Here is a 15012-nt window from a genome sequence, read left to right on the forward strand (position 1 = left end):
TGGCCTAAATGGCCCTGCATGGCTCTCTTACATACAAAAGTAGTTGGGTTACACTATTTTGTAGTTTTAGAATAATAAATCCAAAAGTCTATAGCTAAAAATTAGTGCAAAACTTAAAAAAAAAAAACCTTGTGATTGTGATTTTACTGCATTAAAACATTATGATATAATTGTGCTGTATCACCCACCTCTAGCATCAGTCACTGAAGAAAAAAAACATATTCGTGGACCTCCAGTCATTTGTACACAGATAAACATCTGATCCAGATGTAACTGCTACATGTCTGAAAAGCTGTCCTTGATAACATTGCCTCAGTCTTTGCCGTTTTCTCTGTCGCTTTCTCTTTCAGACATTTAAACACACACAGACACACACACACACACACACGCACACACACACACACACACACAGACACACACACACAGACACACACACAGTGTGCAGACACAATCTGAGCCCAGACGGTCGGCTGAGGACAGCAGCCAGCATCATGCCTTAAAGTCAAACATTTATGTCATTTGTCAGTGACTAGACTCGGAGCTCTTAAACTTTCCAAAGGATATATTAAAACATATTAGCATGGAACAAAAGAACCTTTTTAGTGCAGCTTGAAGGAACAGTCTGACGGGCTTCCCACCACACAGGACACGTCTGCTTTTCAATACTTGGTGAATCTAAATGTTTGGGAATGCTTTCTTAGTTTCAGCTTAAAAGATTCAGACTGGAAGAGAACCAGATTAAACAAAATCTGACTCACACTGATGACATTGGGCTAAAACAAACTTTGGTTTAGATCGGACCTGATTATCACAACCTTGTTTGTTCAGTCTTATTCAACAAAAAATTGATTATAATAGTATCTATCTGAATTATGCTTAGCGGCAACATAGTTTCTTTTTTGGTTGGTTTGAATACATTTCCAAAACATTTGTCACATTCTGCGGTCTGGAAGTGTTTAATAGTAATGTGTCATTTAATTATTTTATGTTAGGAAGCATCCACATCTTATTACAGGAACATTGATGCATTAATATGTAACTCAAAGCATATATTAATTCTGACCTTAATTTTGTTTTGAACATCTAAATATTTGGGCAAGATACCAAACTCTTAACTGGGTGAAAAACTTGTTTTGTTGAGACCTAATATTGATTTAATGATATAATTATCTTTAGAAGGAAATAAACTACTGTATTGATGACTTGTAAGAAAAATTAATTTTATATTCCATGAATGTGATTGATTTTTTTGCCGGATGTTTTAAAATCAATACATTTTCTAATGATGCTGCAGTTTAAGTCGCACCTCATTTGCTAAACATTTAAAGACAAGTGGCTAAATCAATTTTTTACAAATAAATTATGGTACTACCTCTTCAAAGGAGTTGATTTTATGTAACCTCCAACAAAAGCACTTCCTCCAGGAGGTCAGAGTACGGTTGTGTCCGTGTTTTGTCTTTGGGGTTAATTTAAGTCCTGGACCTGTTTGCAGAGATGGATTGTACCGCACAAGAGTGAAGGTCATACTAAACAGGAAGACTGAAACACAGACGCACTTCAGTCAACAGTATCCAGCTTACAGAGAATGACAGCTCAGTCAGCCTCTACACAAAACTGTTGAAAATACATTAATGTGCACACAGGTCGTGTAGATGATTCAAGCTGTTTCAAGTTTAAGATGCATGTTGTCCTCTTAAATTGCTGCATTTAGTAAAGAAATTAATAAACCTACCCAATCAATGTCCATGGTACTAAAGTGGACTGATACAAGTACCTGGGGGTCCACCTAGACAATAAACGGGACTGGACAGCAACACCAACACCCTCTACAAGAAAGAGCAGAGTCACCTTTTTCTTCTGAGGAGACTCCGGTCCTTTAACATCTGCAGGACCATGTTGCAGATGTTTTACCACTCGGTGGTCTCCAGCATCTTCTTCGACACGGTTGAGTGCTGGGGCAGCAGGGTGAAGAGAGCTGATGCCAACAGACTCAATAAACTCATCAAGAGAGCTGGCTCAGTTGTGGGAGTGGACCTGCAGTCTCTGACAGAGGTGTCCGAGCAGAGGATGCTGAGGAAACTGATCCAGATCCTGAACAACACGTCACACCCCCTGCATGACACCCTGGACTCTTACTGCAGCACCTTCAGTCGTAGACTGACACCACCGAGGTGCTCCACAGAACAACACAGGAAGTCCTTCAAACTTTTCAACTCCTCCCTCTTTCTACACAGGGGACAATAAAATGAATCCTGCACACAATAAACACTTTAATGTTTCTGTCTGCACCTGACCTGTTTGTAATTTGATTGTTTTTTTTTTGTTTGTTTTCTTGATTGTTGGTATTTTTATATCTTGTGTGATTCCTCGTATATGTTCCTTTGTATTGAAACTCTGGCAAACAATTTCCTGCAGGATCAGTAAAGTTCTATCTTATCTTAAATCAATAAAATAAATCACAGTGGCTCAGTTGGTACAACTGTTGCCTCTCAGAGAGCAGGCCGCCGGTTCAAATCCCAGCCAGGGGCCTTTCTGGGTGGAGTTTGCATGTTCTATCTATGCATGTGTGTGTTTTCTCCAGGTACTCTGGTTTCCTCCCACAGACCAGAAACATGCATGTTAGGCTGATTGGTAACTCTAAATTGTCCCTAGGTGTGAGTGAGAGAGTGAATGTTGTTTGTCTCTAAGTGTCCTGATGGACTGGAGACCTGTCCAGGGTGTCCCCTGCTTCTCGCACAGTGATGCCTGGACATGGGTACCAGTGACCCCCATGGCCCAAAAAGGAATAAGCGGGTAAAGAAAATGGATGGATGGATGGATGGATGGATGGATGGATGAAATCATCTTTTTATAATGAGGAATACAATTTAGGTGATTTACCATTTTTCAGCCATCCCAGCTGTGTGACAGCTCACAGCAATAGGCAGAGGAGAGAGCTACTCTGTTACATACATACAAAAAAACAAAACAAAAAAAACACACACAGTGACTTGGGCATCTCATTTAAAGGAATTTAAACTCTACAAACTGTAGAGGAAAACAAGTTGTGATTTTGGAACCATGACTTTTTCGACCATGGTGTACCTTGAAACTTTAAACTGATCCATGCCAAATTCGTAAGTGAAAATGAAAACTATCATTCCTTAAAGGAATGCATATCGCCCATTGCCTTGCAACATTTTAATCACAAGCATCATGTTTGATCGGTTCGTACTTGAACTATGCGACGGAGATGACTCTCAGTTACAACCACACTAAATTTTAGCTCAAAATCTGTATAACCGACTGAGTTAAAGCCAGTTTTGGGTCAATTATCTGTGGTGGCTAACTTGAGTATGTTGACTCCAAGATAGATATCCAACGGTTACACTCCGAGTTTCATTAAAAGCAGTCCAGTCTTTCATGAGATAATTTGCAAACAGAAAAACTAAGGAGGTAAACAAATGAAAACATGCATGACGGGGAGAGTGAAAACCAAAGATGTTTAGAACTTGAGCGTAGCATAGCATATTGCTAATAGCAGCTATTTGCAGGATCCGCCACCTCTGTAGGGATATCATAGTTGTGGATCTCTGCATCTTATGGATCAAGCAGAGTGATGAGCTGCTCATCATTTGGACCCCATGTATGGCTGAACCCCTCAGGGTATTAATGTAACAGCCAAAAATCAAAGAACATGAACTGCTGTCATAGCCGTTCTCCTCCACATCCACAAATGCAATCTTTGTAATATGTTTAATATTAAAAGTCACCAAGCAGGTTTAAAACCAACAAAGTCCATGCTCAATAATCCAGGTATACAATCCAATAATTTTCAGTCAGGGTCATATCCAGTTTTTGGTTTGAACTGGTTTGTTCCACTTTGGAGTAAGCTGTTGGGGGAAGAATCAGTTTTGTGTTGTGTTTCCTTGGCTGATGAAGCCTTCTGGATGAAAGGTGAAACGTTTCAGAAAAAAAAAAAAAAAGAAACTGTCCACCTGACTGAAAATTGTTGGACCAAGCAGGTTTGTTTCTACACAGAAATCACTATAAAAATTACAAAAATTAAACTGTGTGTAAAGAAGAGAGGGGAACCATCCTCCACATCACAAGTAGGGTCAGAATCTCTTCACTGCCCGTGTATCTATTTTATCTCTAGAAAATTGTGATAAAACAATGCATTTAACATTCCTCCACAGTTAAGTAGCTCTTTATAAGTGATACTTTCAGTAATTTCAAGATGTTTTACTCTTAAAAAAACACGTAAGCCTACAAAAACAGGAAGTGTCCTTCTGATGAGTTAAAAGGGTCACATCTGTCCAGCTGTCAGCAAGTCTGCTGCTTCACAAGAGCTTAAAAAGCTTCCCTTACTTCATCTTTATTCAACATATCTGCTGAACTCAGCACACACACACATGCACACACACACAAACATGTGCACACACACGTGCACACACACCCGTACTGTAGTTACAGTGACAGCCTAGGTGTGTGTGTGCTGACATCAGAGCTGCTGCTGGCACCGATGCTCCACCGTACTGCAGTCACATGTTACTGCAGTGTCTTGTAAAAGATGCACACTATAGCTCAACTTGTCAAGGTGGGGGGTGTGCTCTGGTACCTTTAGCACACATACTTACAGTAAGAGCACACACGCACACACACATACGCAGCAGGAATGATTTGTCATCGCTCAGCAAATACAGCTCCATCCCAGCATGACAGGAACACAACCAGACTGCAGGAACTCCACTTTCAGCCACAATAACTGAATTTCCTTCTGGCTTGGTGACAACGACCCAAGGCCAATGTCAGTTTATGGAAGATGAGAAAATGTTGTTAGTGTACATGAACCAGGACTGCCAAACGGTCCAAACAAATTAGGTTTAAATATGATTATTATAATTATTATTATTTACATACCGGTAATTGTATCTGGTAATGTTGTAGCATCAGAAATGAGAAGTGTGTCAGAGCAACAGTATAACGTTTTGTTTTTCAGTGATACAGGAATAGTAATTTAAAAAATAATTTATTTACAAATATATAAAAAGTAAAATTTGTGAGATCAACACAAGATTGCGGCTGGAAATGTTGTAGTTTATTGTATTATAATTACTGAAAAAGAATTTGGATCAAATGTAGAGTTTGTAATTTAAGTGACAGGCAAATGAAAAACTCAAAGTATTTACTCTTTTTGATATTTTATTGTACTTTTTAAAATATATTCTTGTGTATATTAGTGTTTTTTTACGGTAATTTCTTACACATATACAGTAGTTCCTCGTTTATCTCGGGGGATCTGTAACTGTGTAACGGTACGTTACAATCACATTTCGGTTCGGTTCAGTTTCAAGGAGGGCTTGGTTCGGTTAATTTTCAGTACAAAAAAGGCCAAAATAAAGATTTATAAAGTGTTTATTTTGAAAATATGCCAAGTAAACAAGTTCAGTCATTAGACTTCTTAGCTAGAGGTGATATGGTGGATGAAGAAGACTCAGCTGCTGTCATCCTCAGACCGCAAACAACACAAAGATAAAAAAAAAAAATAGTTAAGATTATAATTTTAAATTAAAGAAGTTAATTAGATCACAATAATACAATAACAATACCTCTTCTTGAACAGTCATAATTTCTGTTATGAGGTGGTTGAATCTCTCATTCATCATCATCATCAGGGCAGGGCTTTAATCTGGTCCAGGGCTTGTTGCCAATATCAGTTTTAGCTTTTTCATAAAGTGCTGCTACAACTATTTGGCTGAAATGTTGACGTGATGGGATGTCATAGGGGGACTCAAGAACTTAATCATATACTTAAAGCCGGCACATCAACAACTTAATACGGACGCAGATCCAGAGCTTTTAAAACTCCTACAGCTTGTGTTGTTGCTCTGGACCGATCTGAATTACCTGATAAAGGCTGTTTAAATGCTGCTGTTATCGGTTTTTGCACCAACTGTAGAAGAGATGTTCACGTTCGGATGATGTCGTTTCACGTGCGATAACATGTTCGACGTGTTGCTGCTGCAGATCCACTCGCCGTGAAACAACGTCGACACACAGCTTTGGATTTGTTCACTTGTCTTTTAACAAGAAAGCCATAATGTTCCCCAACAGGAGACCGCAAAGAGATGCTAGGCTGCTAATGCTACGTGTGCTGCAATATTGCCGTGCTGAAACACGTTTAGGAACTTTAGTTCAGCTGTGAATAATCGCTCATTAATAAAATTTATAAATAAAATAATAAAATAAAAAACAGTGAAAAAAATAACAGAAACGGTACACACGTGGACCGAACATGCCATTACCGAAAAGGTTACTTCAGCAATATTCTACAGAATGTCATGATTTCAGCTCCCTGCCTCCGGCTGCCCTCAAACACCTGCAAGCAATTTCAGCCATGCCCACTTCGCACATTCTGCATGGTGAACAGCTGATCAGCTGCAGCAGGGAGTTTATCCTGCAGTCTGGGTTGCACAAAGGTGCAGCAGGTGCTAAATACTGTAAAATAATTTATTTTAAATAAAAATCCCTGCCGACCATGAGGCGCATCCATCAATCAGCCATTCGTTATGTGTAGTGTCCAGTCTTATTTTGAATAACTGGGATAGAGCGAGTCTGCGATAAACTAAGCGCGAAGTAGCAGGGGACTACTGTATTCTTGTACAACTTTATTCTCATAACATTACGACTTTATTCTTGTAATATTTTGACTTTATTCTTGTAAAATTACGACTTTATTCTGATTTTATGTTATCTTTTTTTCTTAGCGTGGTCCTAATACGCCACTTTAACTTACAAACAATAATAACAGCTGCAAACATTATTTTATAAGCACTTAAATATTCAACTTTTTACTTGTAAACAAGTGCAGTAAATGTTACAAACAGTAAGTGGAATCTAAAGACACGGTGCCTAAATATGCAGGAGCCGTCTTTGCTCTGTTCTACTTAAGCTTAAATGCAACTGAGAATCTAGATCAAGTTAAATATCTTTGGAAGAATAAATGTTCCAATTATAGAGGAGCTACACAGCAAGGGAGGCAGGGAGCAAACTGGGCAAGAACGCACAGGAAGGGGTGAGCTAGGAGACAGAAATGGGACAAAATCTGCACAAACCACCCACTGTTGCTTTTTGTTGTTAATTACAGGTAGTCAGAAAATAGGATATACAAAAAGCTGCAATTACAAAATGTTAAGGCAGACAGTCCCTGAGAAGTTGCCTCTCCCCTCCCATGTGTTGTTTCTGACATCTGGGAAAAGATTTAGCTCTATCAAATTAATAAAGAGTTTGTTTTTAAAGCCATGAATGAAAACATCTGCCAAATTCTGGTCCTCCATTGAGCTGGACTCCTTTGTGCCCCAGGTTGTCTGGACAGCCTCATACTCAGCTCATTAGATCAAACTTTGACACTTTATGGGTGTCAACTTTGTATAATGATAAGTGTCCGTGCAGCACTGTCTTCAGGCTGACATGGCTTCACAATGACAAGAATAAATGGTGATTAAGGGAAGGAGTGACAAAGAAACAGAAACCAAAAGAAAGATAAAAGCATGGAAGATCAAATACAGGATTAAAAATAGTATTCTCTGAAGTACTTCATTTCGCTCACCATCTTTCCTGTCAAAGTTTGGAACAAAGAGCTTGCATGATCGGTGAGAAGTCGTACTATATGTCGGGGATGACTTTCAGCTACTACCAAGCCTAATTTTAATCCAACATCTGTAAGAGTTATAGCCATCGCTGTGTTTTTTAAGGTCTTTTAGCTGTGGCGATCATTAACTCTCGCACAGTGACTGCTGGACACCGGCGAGCCCTGTGACCCAAAAAGGAAGAAGCCGGTAAAGATAATGGATGGAAGGACAGATGGACTGACTGATTTTAATTTACCCAGGTGGTGGGGCACATCCTGGACAGGTAGCAAGTACAGTATATAAAAATAGGTTTATTAGTTTATTAGGGATTATAAATTGATTGGAGGTGTAAGTGAGAGCATCCATGCATATTTTTCTTGATTAAATGCCATGACAATGACTGATTTTCTCTCATTTTGCTCTAATGAACTAAATCCTCTTGTTTCAATTGCTCAGTTTGTTTTAACAATTAATGTTATTCTCATTAGTGTAGGATGGGAAACATCTTTGGCTCTTTGGATGAATTTATAAAAGCAAAAATAAGGATGTAATTGTGTTTTACAATCTGTCTGAAAATGATCTAGGGCAAATGTTTTACTTCAGCATGACTTTATGAAATACTGGCAAGCTCCTCGAATTCAGAGGCATTATATAACAACCACTAATGATTATTCCAGATGTTATGTTGTGATTGATTACAAGTTTTAACACTCATTTTATGACTTAAAATTAGGTAAGGTATTACTTGACATTTTTAAGCCATACTTGTGTGTTTTAGCTCTTGTTCTCATTAGTTATTTTGCCATCTCCTGTGAAAAGCAGGCAGTCTTTTTTTTGCCTGGATGTGTGTTTACTTTTTTGTCTGCTGCATTAGCAAAACATCTCATGAACAATTGGACAAGTTTCAATGAAACTCTTAGAAAGTACTCACTGGGTGGACATCTACAACTGATTTCCTAATAAGAGGCGGGGGACACCCTGGACAGGTCTCCAGTCCATCACAGGGACATATAGAGACAAACAACCATTCACTCTCTCACTCACAACTAGGAACAATTTAGAGTTACCAATCAGCCTAACATGCATGTTTTTGGTCTGTGTGAAGAAAACCGGAGTACCTGGAGAAAACCCACACATGAGAACATGTGAACTCCACCCAAAATGGTCCATGGTCAGGATTTGATCTGGCGACCTTTTCGCCGAGAGGCAACAGCTCTACCAACTGAGCCAATGTGCTGTCGGTAAATTAAAATGTGCAACATGAAAGTTACATCAAATTTGATAAAGGCCAAATTGTGATGGCTAGACAGTTGGGTCCTAGTGTAGTAGTATGACATATAGGATATATATTCATACTTTTCACGAGTTCCTCATCTTTCTGACTGTGTAAATGTCGTGCATTGAATTTTAACAGAAATGTAACGAGAGACGTTATTTATGTTTGACCCATCAAATGAATGCGGTCATTTATTTTCAGAATCAAAGTTTAACATCAAACATTTACATTAATTTTGGCAAAATATGAAAATAATAACAGACAGGTTTCACAGAAAATGGGCTTCAATCACACGGCGGTGATTGAGGACTTTGCTTCAGATATTTCTAAAATATCTGTACTGATTTTAAGAGAAAGGAGAGTTTAAGATGGAAATGGAGATTTATCTTACAGAGAGATTTGTAAGGGAATTAATCTGTTTGACCAGAAAACGTGCACGCTCCATCAGATCTCAGCTTGCGACGGTACGCTTGTCGAAGTAGAAACCGTTACCTGGTTGATGATAAATCAGCTCGGTATAGGATCCTTCCTTGACTCTTTCAGGGTCTCCGTTGAGAGCAGCTGAAATCCTTCGAGAGTCGTACGTGGTTGTTCAAACAGAAGTTATAATCCCAAAACGTCTCTGGATCATCCTGAACGCGTTTGCATCCAAGAACTCTAACTCCATCAACTCATCAGCATTCTGTATGGAACTCTCAGAGCTCTGCAGCATCAGACTCTTTTTAGCTCCATTAATCTTCAGCGTCTGGCTTCAGACTTCAGACTTTAGCACTCTCTAGCAAGAACCGGGAAGTTGCCACATTTTAAATGAGTTGACTTCCGGGTCAATTTAGAGCTTTCTGATTGGTCGATGGACCAGGAAAAGGTGTGGTTTGTGATGTAAGATGTTATCAAATTCGAGGTCAGAGAATGAGATTGTTTAAACAACAGACAGAAAGATTATTGCAGAAAAACAGACTTCGTGGAGTCTCACTCTGCTGTATCTTCTCAAATAGTTAAACATGACATTTTTTCTCGGTAAACATTTTAGTTGACCGAAAACCGACCTTTAACATACTTACAAAACTTGGCTCATTGCAGACAGAAAAATCAAGAAATGCATATTAACCTGATTTCTTCTTTGAATGAGGAATAAAAATCATTACTTACTGTTTATGTAAAATAAAAATGAGTAGTTTTCTTCAACCTGTAAACATTGAGTAAACTAACACAATTTGATTATCAAACGTTTGTAAAATAGTAATGATCATAGAGAATTGTCTTTTCTACTTGATTAATTCAAGAAAGAAAGTCACCAGATGGCTCAAACTGTATTTCTGGATGCAGATCAATGAAATAACAGTCTCTGTTCATCTGATCAAGATTTGAGGTCAGATCAGGTTCAGATCAGGTTCACTACATCCCCATCGCTTCAGATATTATGGGATATTATTAGTCTGCAGTGGTTGGACCACTGAACCAGTGACAGGGTAATGGGTAACTAAGCTTAGAGATAAACTAAAGGATCCGGGGTTGGTCTGTGTTTGTCAATCAAATGGAACAGCTACTGTAGCCTAAAATGCAGAAAATGTTCATCCTGGTTTTGACCGAGCACGGTGAAGTTAGTTTGTGCAGGTAAGGGTGAACCACCCTTGTACAGAGAGCAGGGGCTTCTTCCAGCTGAATGTGTTCTGCTGCACAGTGAAAAGGGTTCAAGAAATTCTGCAGAACACAACACAGAGTGTTGGGTGTTCTCTGAGCCGTCAAAGGATCGATGTCTCAATTGAGTCAATCATTTGAGGGGTAGGTTGGACAAAAAGTCCAAAGCTTTGAAGACCCAACATCAACTTGTAATATGAAGCATCTTTTATTAACAAATGAGTTCCCTCACAGGTCTAACAGAGTCCATGTTTTAGGACTTCAATGCTGATTGATAGAAAAAAGGAAGCTTAATACATATCAAGAAGGTTGTGATGTTGTTTGTAGGGATCAGTGTACATTAAGAATCACACAGGAACACTTACAGACATCAAAACACAAGTGTGAACTCAACAGAATACAAACATGCTTAAATCCCCCCCTTGGGCTTTAAATTGGAACAAATCCTTCACTAAGAGTTATGATAATCCATATTTGTGTCAACAGGGCTTTAGAGTTTGAGCTACTTTATTCTTCAGCCTAGACAACTTTATTTCCATCCATCCTTCAATCTCACCCTCTTCAACTCTCACTTTTCTTTTCTTTTTGTCCCAGTGTTTAATTCCTGACCTCTCAGCTCAACTATTTCCATTGTTCATGCATTTTTCACAAAAAGCTTATTCTGTTTCTATGTACAGCCAGTACAGGTCATACTAACTATCCATCCACCATCTTTACCCGCTTCTTCCTTTTCAGGTCACGAGGGTCACTGGTGCCCATATTCAGCAGTCACTATGCAAGAGGCGTGGGACATCCTGGACAGGTCTCTAGTCATCACAGGGACACATAGAGACAAACGAGACAAACAACCATTCACTCTCTCACACAACACCTAGGGACAATTTAGAGTTACCAATCAGCCTAACATGCATGTTTTTGATCAGTGGGAAGAAACTGTAGTACCTGGAGAAAACCCACACATGCATGGAGAGAACATGCAAACTCCACCCAGAAAGGCCCCCGATCGGGATTTGATCTGGCGACCTTCTTGCTGAGAGGCAGCAGCTCTACCAACAGGTCATACTAAATGTCATACTCTAAAGTTAATATTTAAAACCAAGTGACTTTTTTGTTGGTTTATGAGGAGAATTCATGGGAAATAATGCAAACAGCTTCCATTTACATGTGATCAGCAAAAGAACAAGAAAATGCTTCTTTTAAGTTTCTGTGTATCGTAAAGGTTACATTGTTGCAAAAGTAATGTTGTTTTTAAAGATTGTTTTTCATTTTGCATCAGCTTGAATTTATCCCAGAAAATTAGGTGTGGAAGGTGAGCCAAGAGATGTTCAATTGGTTGCATTATGCAACTCATCACTAGAGGTCACTAAAACTTGTGCACTGAACCTTTAAAGACTGAACATGTAGGGCTATTTCACTATGTTGCATCATCTTTGTCCGTTATTTAAACAATTAATAACATTTCCTGACGACACTGACACAACTTTTTTTTTTTTAAACTCTCCGTCTTTAGAAATTTAAGTCTTATGCCAAACTTGTTACAAAAAAATAAGTTGAGGGCTCTTTTTACACACATAACTGTAGATTTCACAAGAAAAACAACTGTTCTGTAATTCAGCTGTATGGTGTTTTCTGAATCCTTGGATGGACTAAAACTGAAAACACAAACTAAACAAGTAAACGATCAGGGAATTAAATGTCTACTGAAAGCCTTTGAACTGATTTTTCACATACAAACCTAAAAGGACATCTAGTACAAGGTGGAATCAAGTTGAATTGTGGGTAGTGTATGTATTTCAGGAGCTTGAGCGAAGTGATAGCAGTAATATTTAAGAAGCTGTTGCTTCAGTTTTGTTATTTTTAAAACTTTAACGTGCTTAAACCTTTTTACCACAGAATGAAATAACGGTTAAACTGAGGCCAGAGCTTGTCGGCTTAAAATCAAGTCTCATGAGGCCAAAATATCTGGACGGGTGATTTTATTTGTCTAAATGCCCATCAGTCACCTCACTCACAGCTCTTCTACACTGAATGAAGGGTCACACAAAGTGCACCGTCATATAAATAAATCTCCACAGCAGCTCATGTTTGTATACACGGAGGCAACTCACTGCTCTTGGTGTCCTTTCCATCCAGCAAGGGTCTGTAGTCAGCTTTGGAAACCGTCTCTCCCACCTTGTCATCATAACTCTCTTTCTCCAGCGAGGCCACAAAGTCTTTCTTCAGCAGGGCCTCAGCCGGGGCCCCACCTCCACCGCCACCCAGAGCATCTCGCAGGCTCAGGTCCATACTCCTTATGCTGAAGAGGAAAGGGACATGGTTAATTTTATTATTCAATTCTTGTTTGTAATCACACGTCTCTAAAAAACAGTCGACTCAGCACACACATTTCTCTGACCATCTGCAGATGCAGCCAAAGACATAAAAGAGCAGGTGAAGAAACAAATATGTTCTGAGCTCTTTACATCTTTGTTATTCAACAAGCAGTGAAGAAAGAACCATAAAATACATAAAATTATGACTTTTTCCAGGATCATTTTTGCTTATGATATTTAACTGTCATGTGAAGCTAAAGCCAAAGATGTGGTAATGATGAAACTGAAATATAGTATGAAGGAAATAAAAATGAAACTGACAAAACATTAAAGCAATTTTTTCTTCCTCTCCTTTCAGCTGCTCCCTTCTTCAGGGGTCACCACAGCGAAGACTTGGCAATTATTTTTACGCTGGATGCTCTTCCTGACGCAACCACAGACTACTGAGCTACCACAGCCCTCTGTGTGGAGCCGAGAGCTGCTAGCTAGGGTACCCGGGGGAGCAGATGGTGGGGGTTAAAGGCCTTGCTCAAGAGCCCAGAGTGGGGCAAATGAGGGTGGAGACGGGTGTGGCTGCTTCACCTATCTTACCCACATTTTTGATGTTGTCGGTAACAGGAGTTGAACCAGCGATCTTCCAATTACAGGCTCACCCTCTCTAACCTCTGCGCCACCACTCCCATCAAAACATAAAAGCAAAATAAACTTTAAAAATAAAAATACAATAAAAAGAAACTCTTCAATCAAATGCATAGAAATGAACAAAATAAAAATAAAAACACAACCTAAAATCACAACAAACCTACAGTAACTTCATGATAAGGTTGACCCACTGTCTTTTTTGTCAATATTTTACACTAAAACAATCGTATGTTGAGGAATGATGGATTTGAAGCCTTTTGGCCAAACCTTAGAAATTACTTTATGCAAGATCTCATGCGATATCCCATTCAGACACGTTGTTGTGAATAGGGGTGGGCGATATGGCTCAAATATAATATTGTGATATTTCAGAGCATTCTGATGATAACGATAACTTTCGTGATATAACAACAACAAAAAAAAAAAAAAACAGCAATCGTAGTTACTGATTTGACAAAATTAACTTAACATGTTGCTTTGCAGTATTATATAAAAACAAAAAAAGGGTTAATTTTACTGAAATAACTTTATTTAGTAAAGTATTCAGTCTCAACATATAAAAATAAAAATGATCCTTCTGTTATTTAGATTGAAAAAGTCTGCACAAATTATAGATCAACAAAATCCACCACAAAAACTAAAGTGCAGTTGCAGTTTCACAAAATAACTAAATAAAATGACGCTTAAGATCTGCTGAGCATAAATGTAACATACTACAAAATATAGGTTGCCTTTAAATGAGCTATAACTTTCAAAACTTGTAACAAGGTGATCAGCTGACCCTGAAGCTTGTGGTGTTTCAGCTTCCTCCGTTTCTGCAGGAATGATTCATTTCTCTGATGCTCTGTCTCTGATCACCTGACTCTGTTCTTGGTCCATGGACTGTGGAACTCAAGAGACAGTTGAACTGCATGTGTTTGTACCGGCAGTTTAGAGCGGGGGGGGAGACGCAGCTGAGCTGCGCCCGCACTGGCAACCCAGCGCAGGGTGGGGGGAGAGAGAAAAGTGGAGCTGCGCTGGTTGGGGGAGGGAGAGACAGTTGAGCTGTCACTGTCTGTACCTGCAGTTTAGAGCTGGGTGGAGGAGCGCAGCCGAGCCGCGCGTTGTTTGTTTTTAGCATTTTAGCTAGTTAGTATTGCGCACAGCTAATTAGCGTTACGCCAGTACCGACAGGTGGAGGGGGGGGGGGGGTGCAGTTCGGTTTGGTAATTTGGCATGCTCAGTTCTGTTAATGGGGCGGGGCAAACACTGATGTACTTACATCATGAAATTAGCATACCATGATAACATTTATTTTCCAGGGCAAGCTATTTTTAAACCGGTATTATCGTGAACAATATGATATGGCCCAGCCCTAGTTGTGAATGACACTCAACTACTACCACTTCAAAATATAGCACAATATCAGTAAATGGGGTTGATTGATAACCATCTTGTATGTTCTAATGATCATTTCCTAAAAGTCTTATTAAAATCCTTCTAATTAATGAGATATTTAATTACCGGTAACAGAAAAACAGAGTTGACTCCA

General features: G+C 39.1%; 1 protein-coding gene across 1 annotated transcript in view; it reads right to left on the reverse strand.

The window, feature by feature from the left end:
- LOC119415002 (microtubule-associated protein 4) overlaps positions 1 to 15012 on the reverse strand; it is a gene marked incomplete in the record, with an annotated part of 124149 nt that overhangs the window by 79452 nt on the left and 29685 nt on the right. Inside the window, 1 exon segment of the mRNA XM_037682125.1 lies at positions 12636 to 12823. Coding sequence (XP_037538053.1) covers positions 12636 to 12813 — 178 coding nt within the window.

This window comes from Nematolebias whitei, chromosome 9 (assembly GCF_014905685.2).
Source record: "Nematolebias whitei isolate Nwh7 chromosome 9, NemWhi1, whole genome shotgun sequence".
NCBI classification, from domain to species: Eukaryota; Metazoa; Chordata; class Actinopteri; order Cyprinodontiformes; family Rivulidae; genus Nematolebias; species Nematolebias whitei.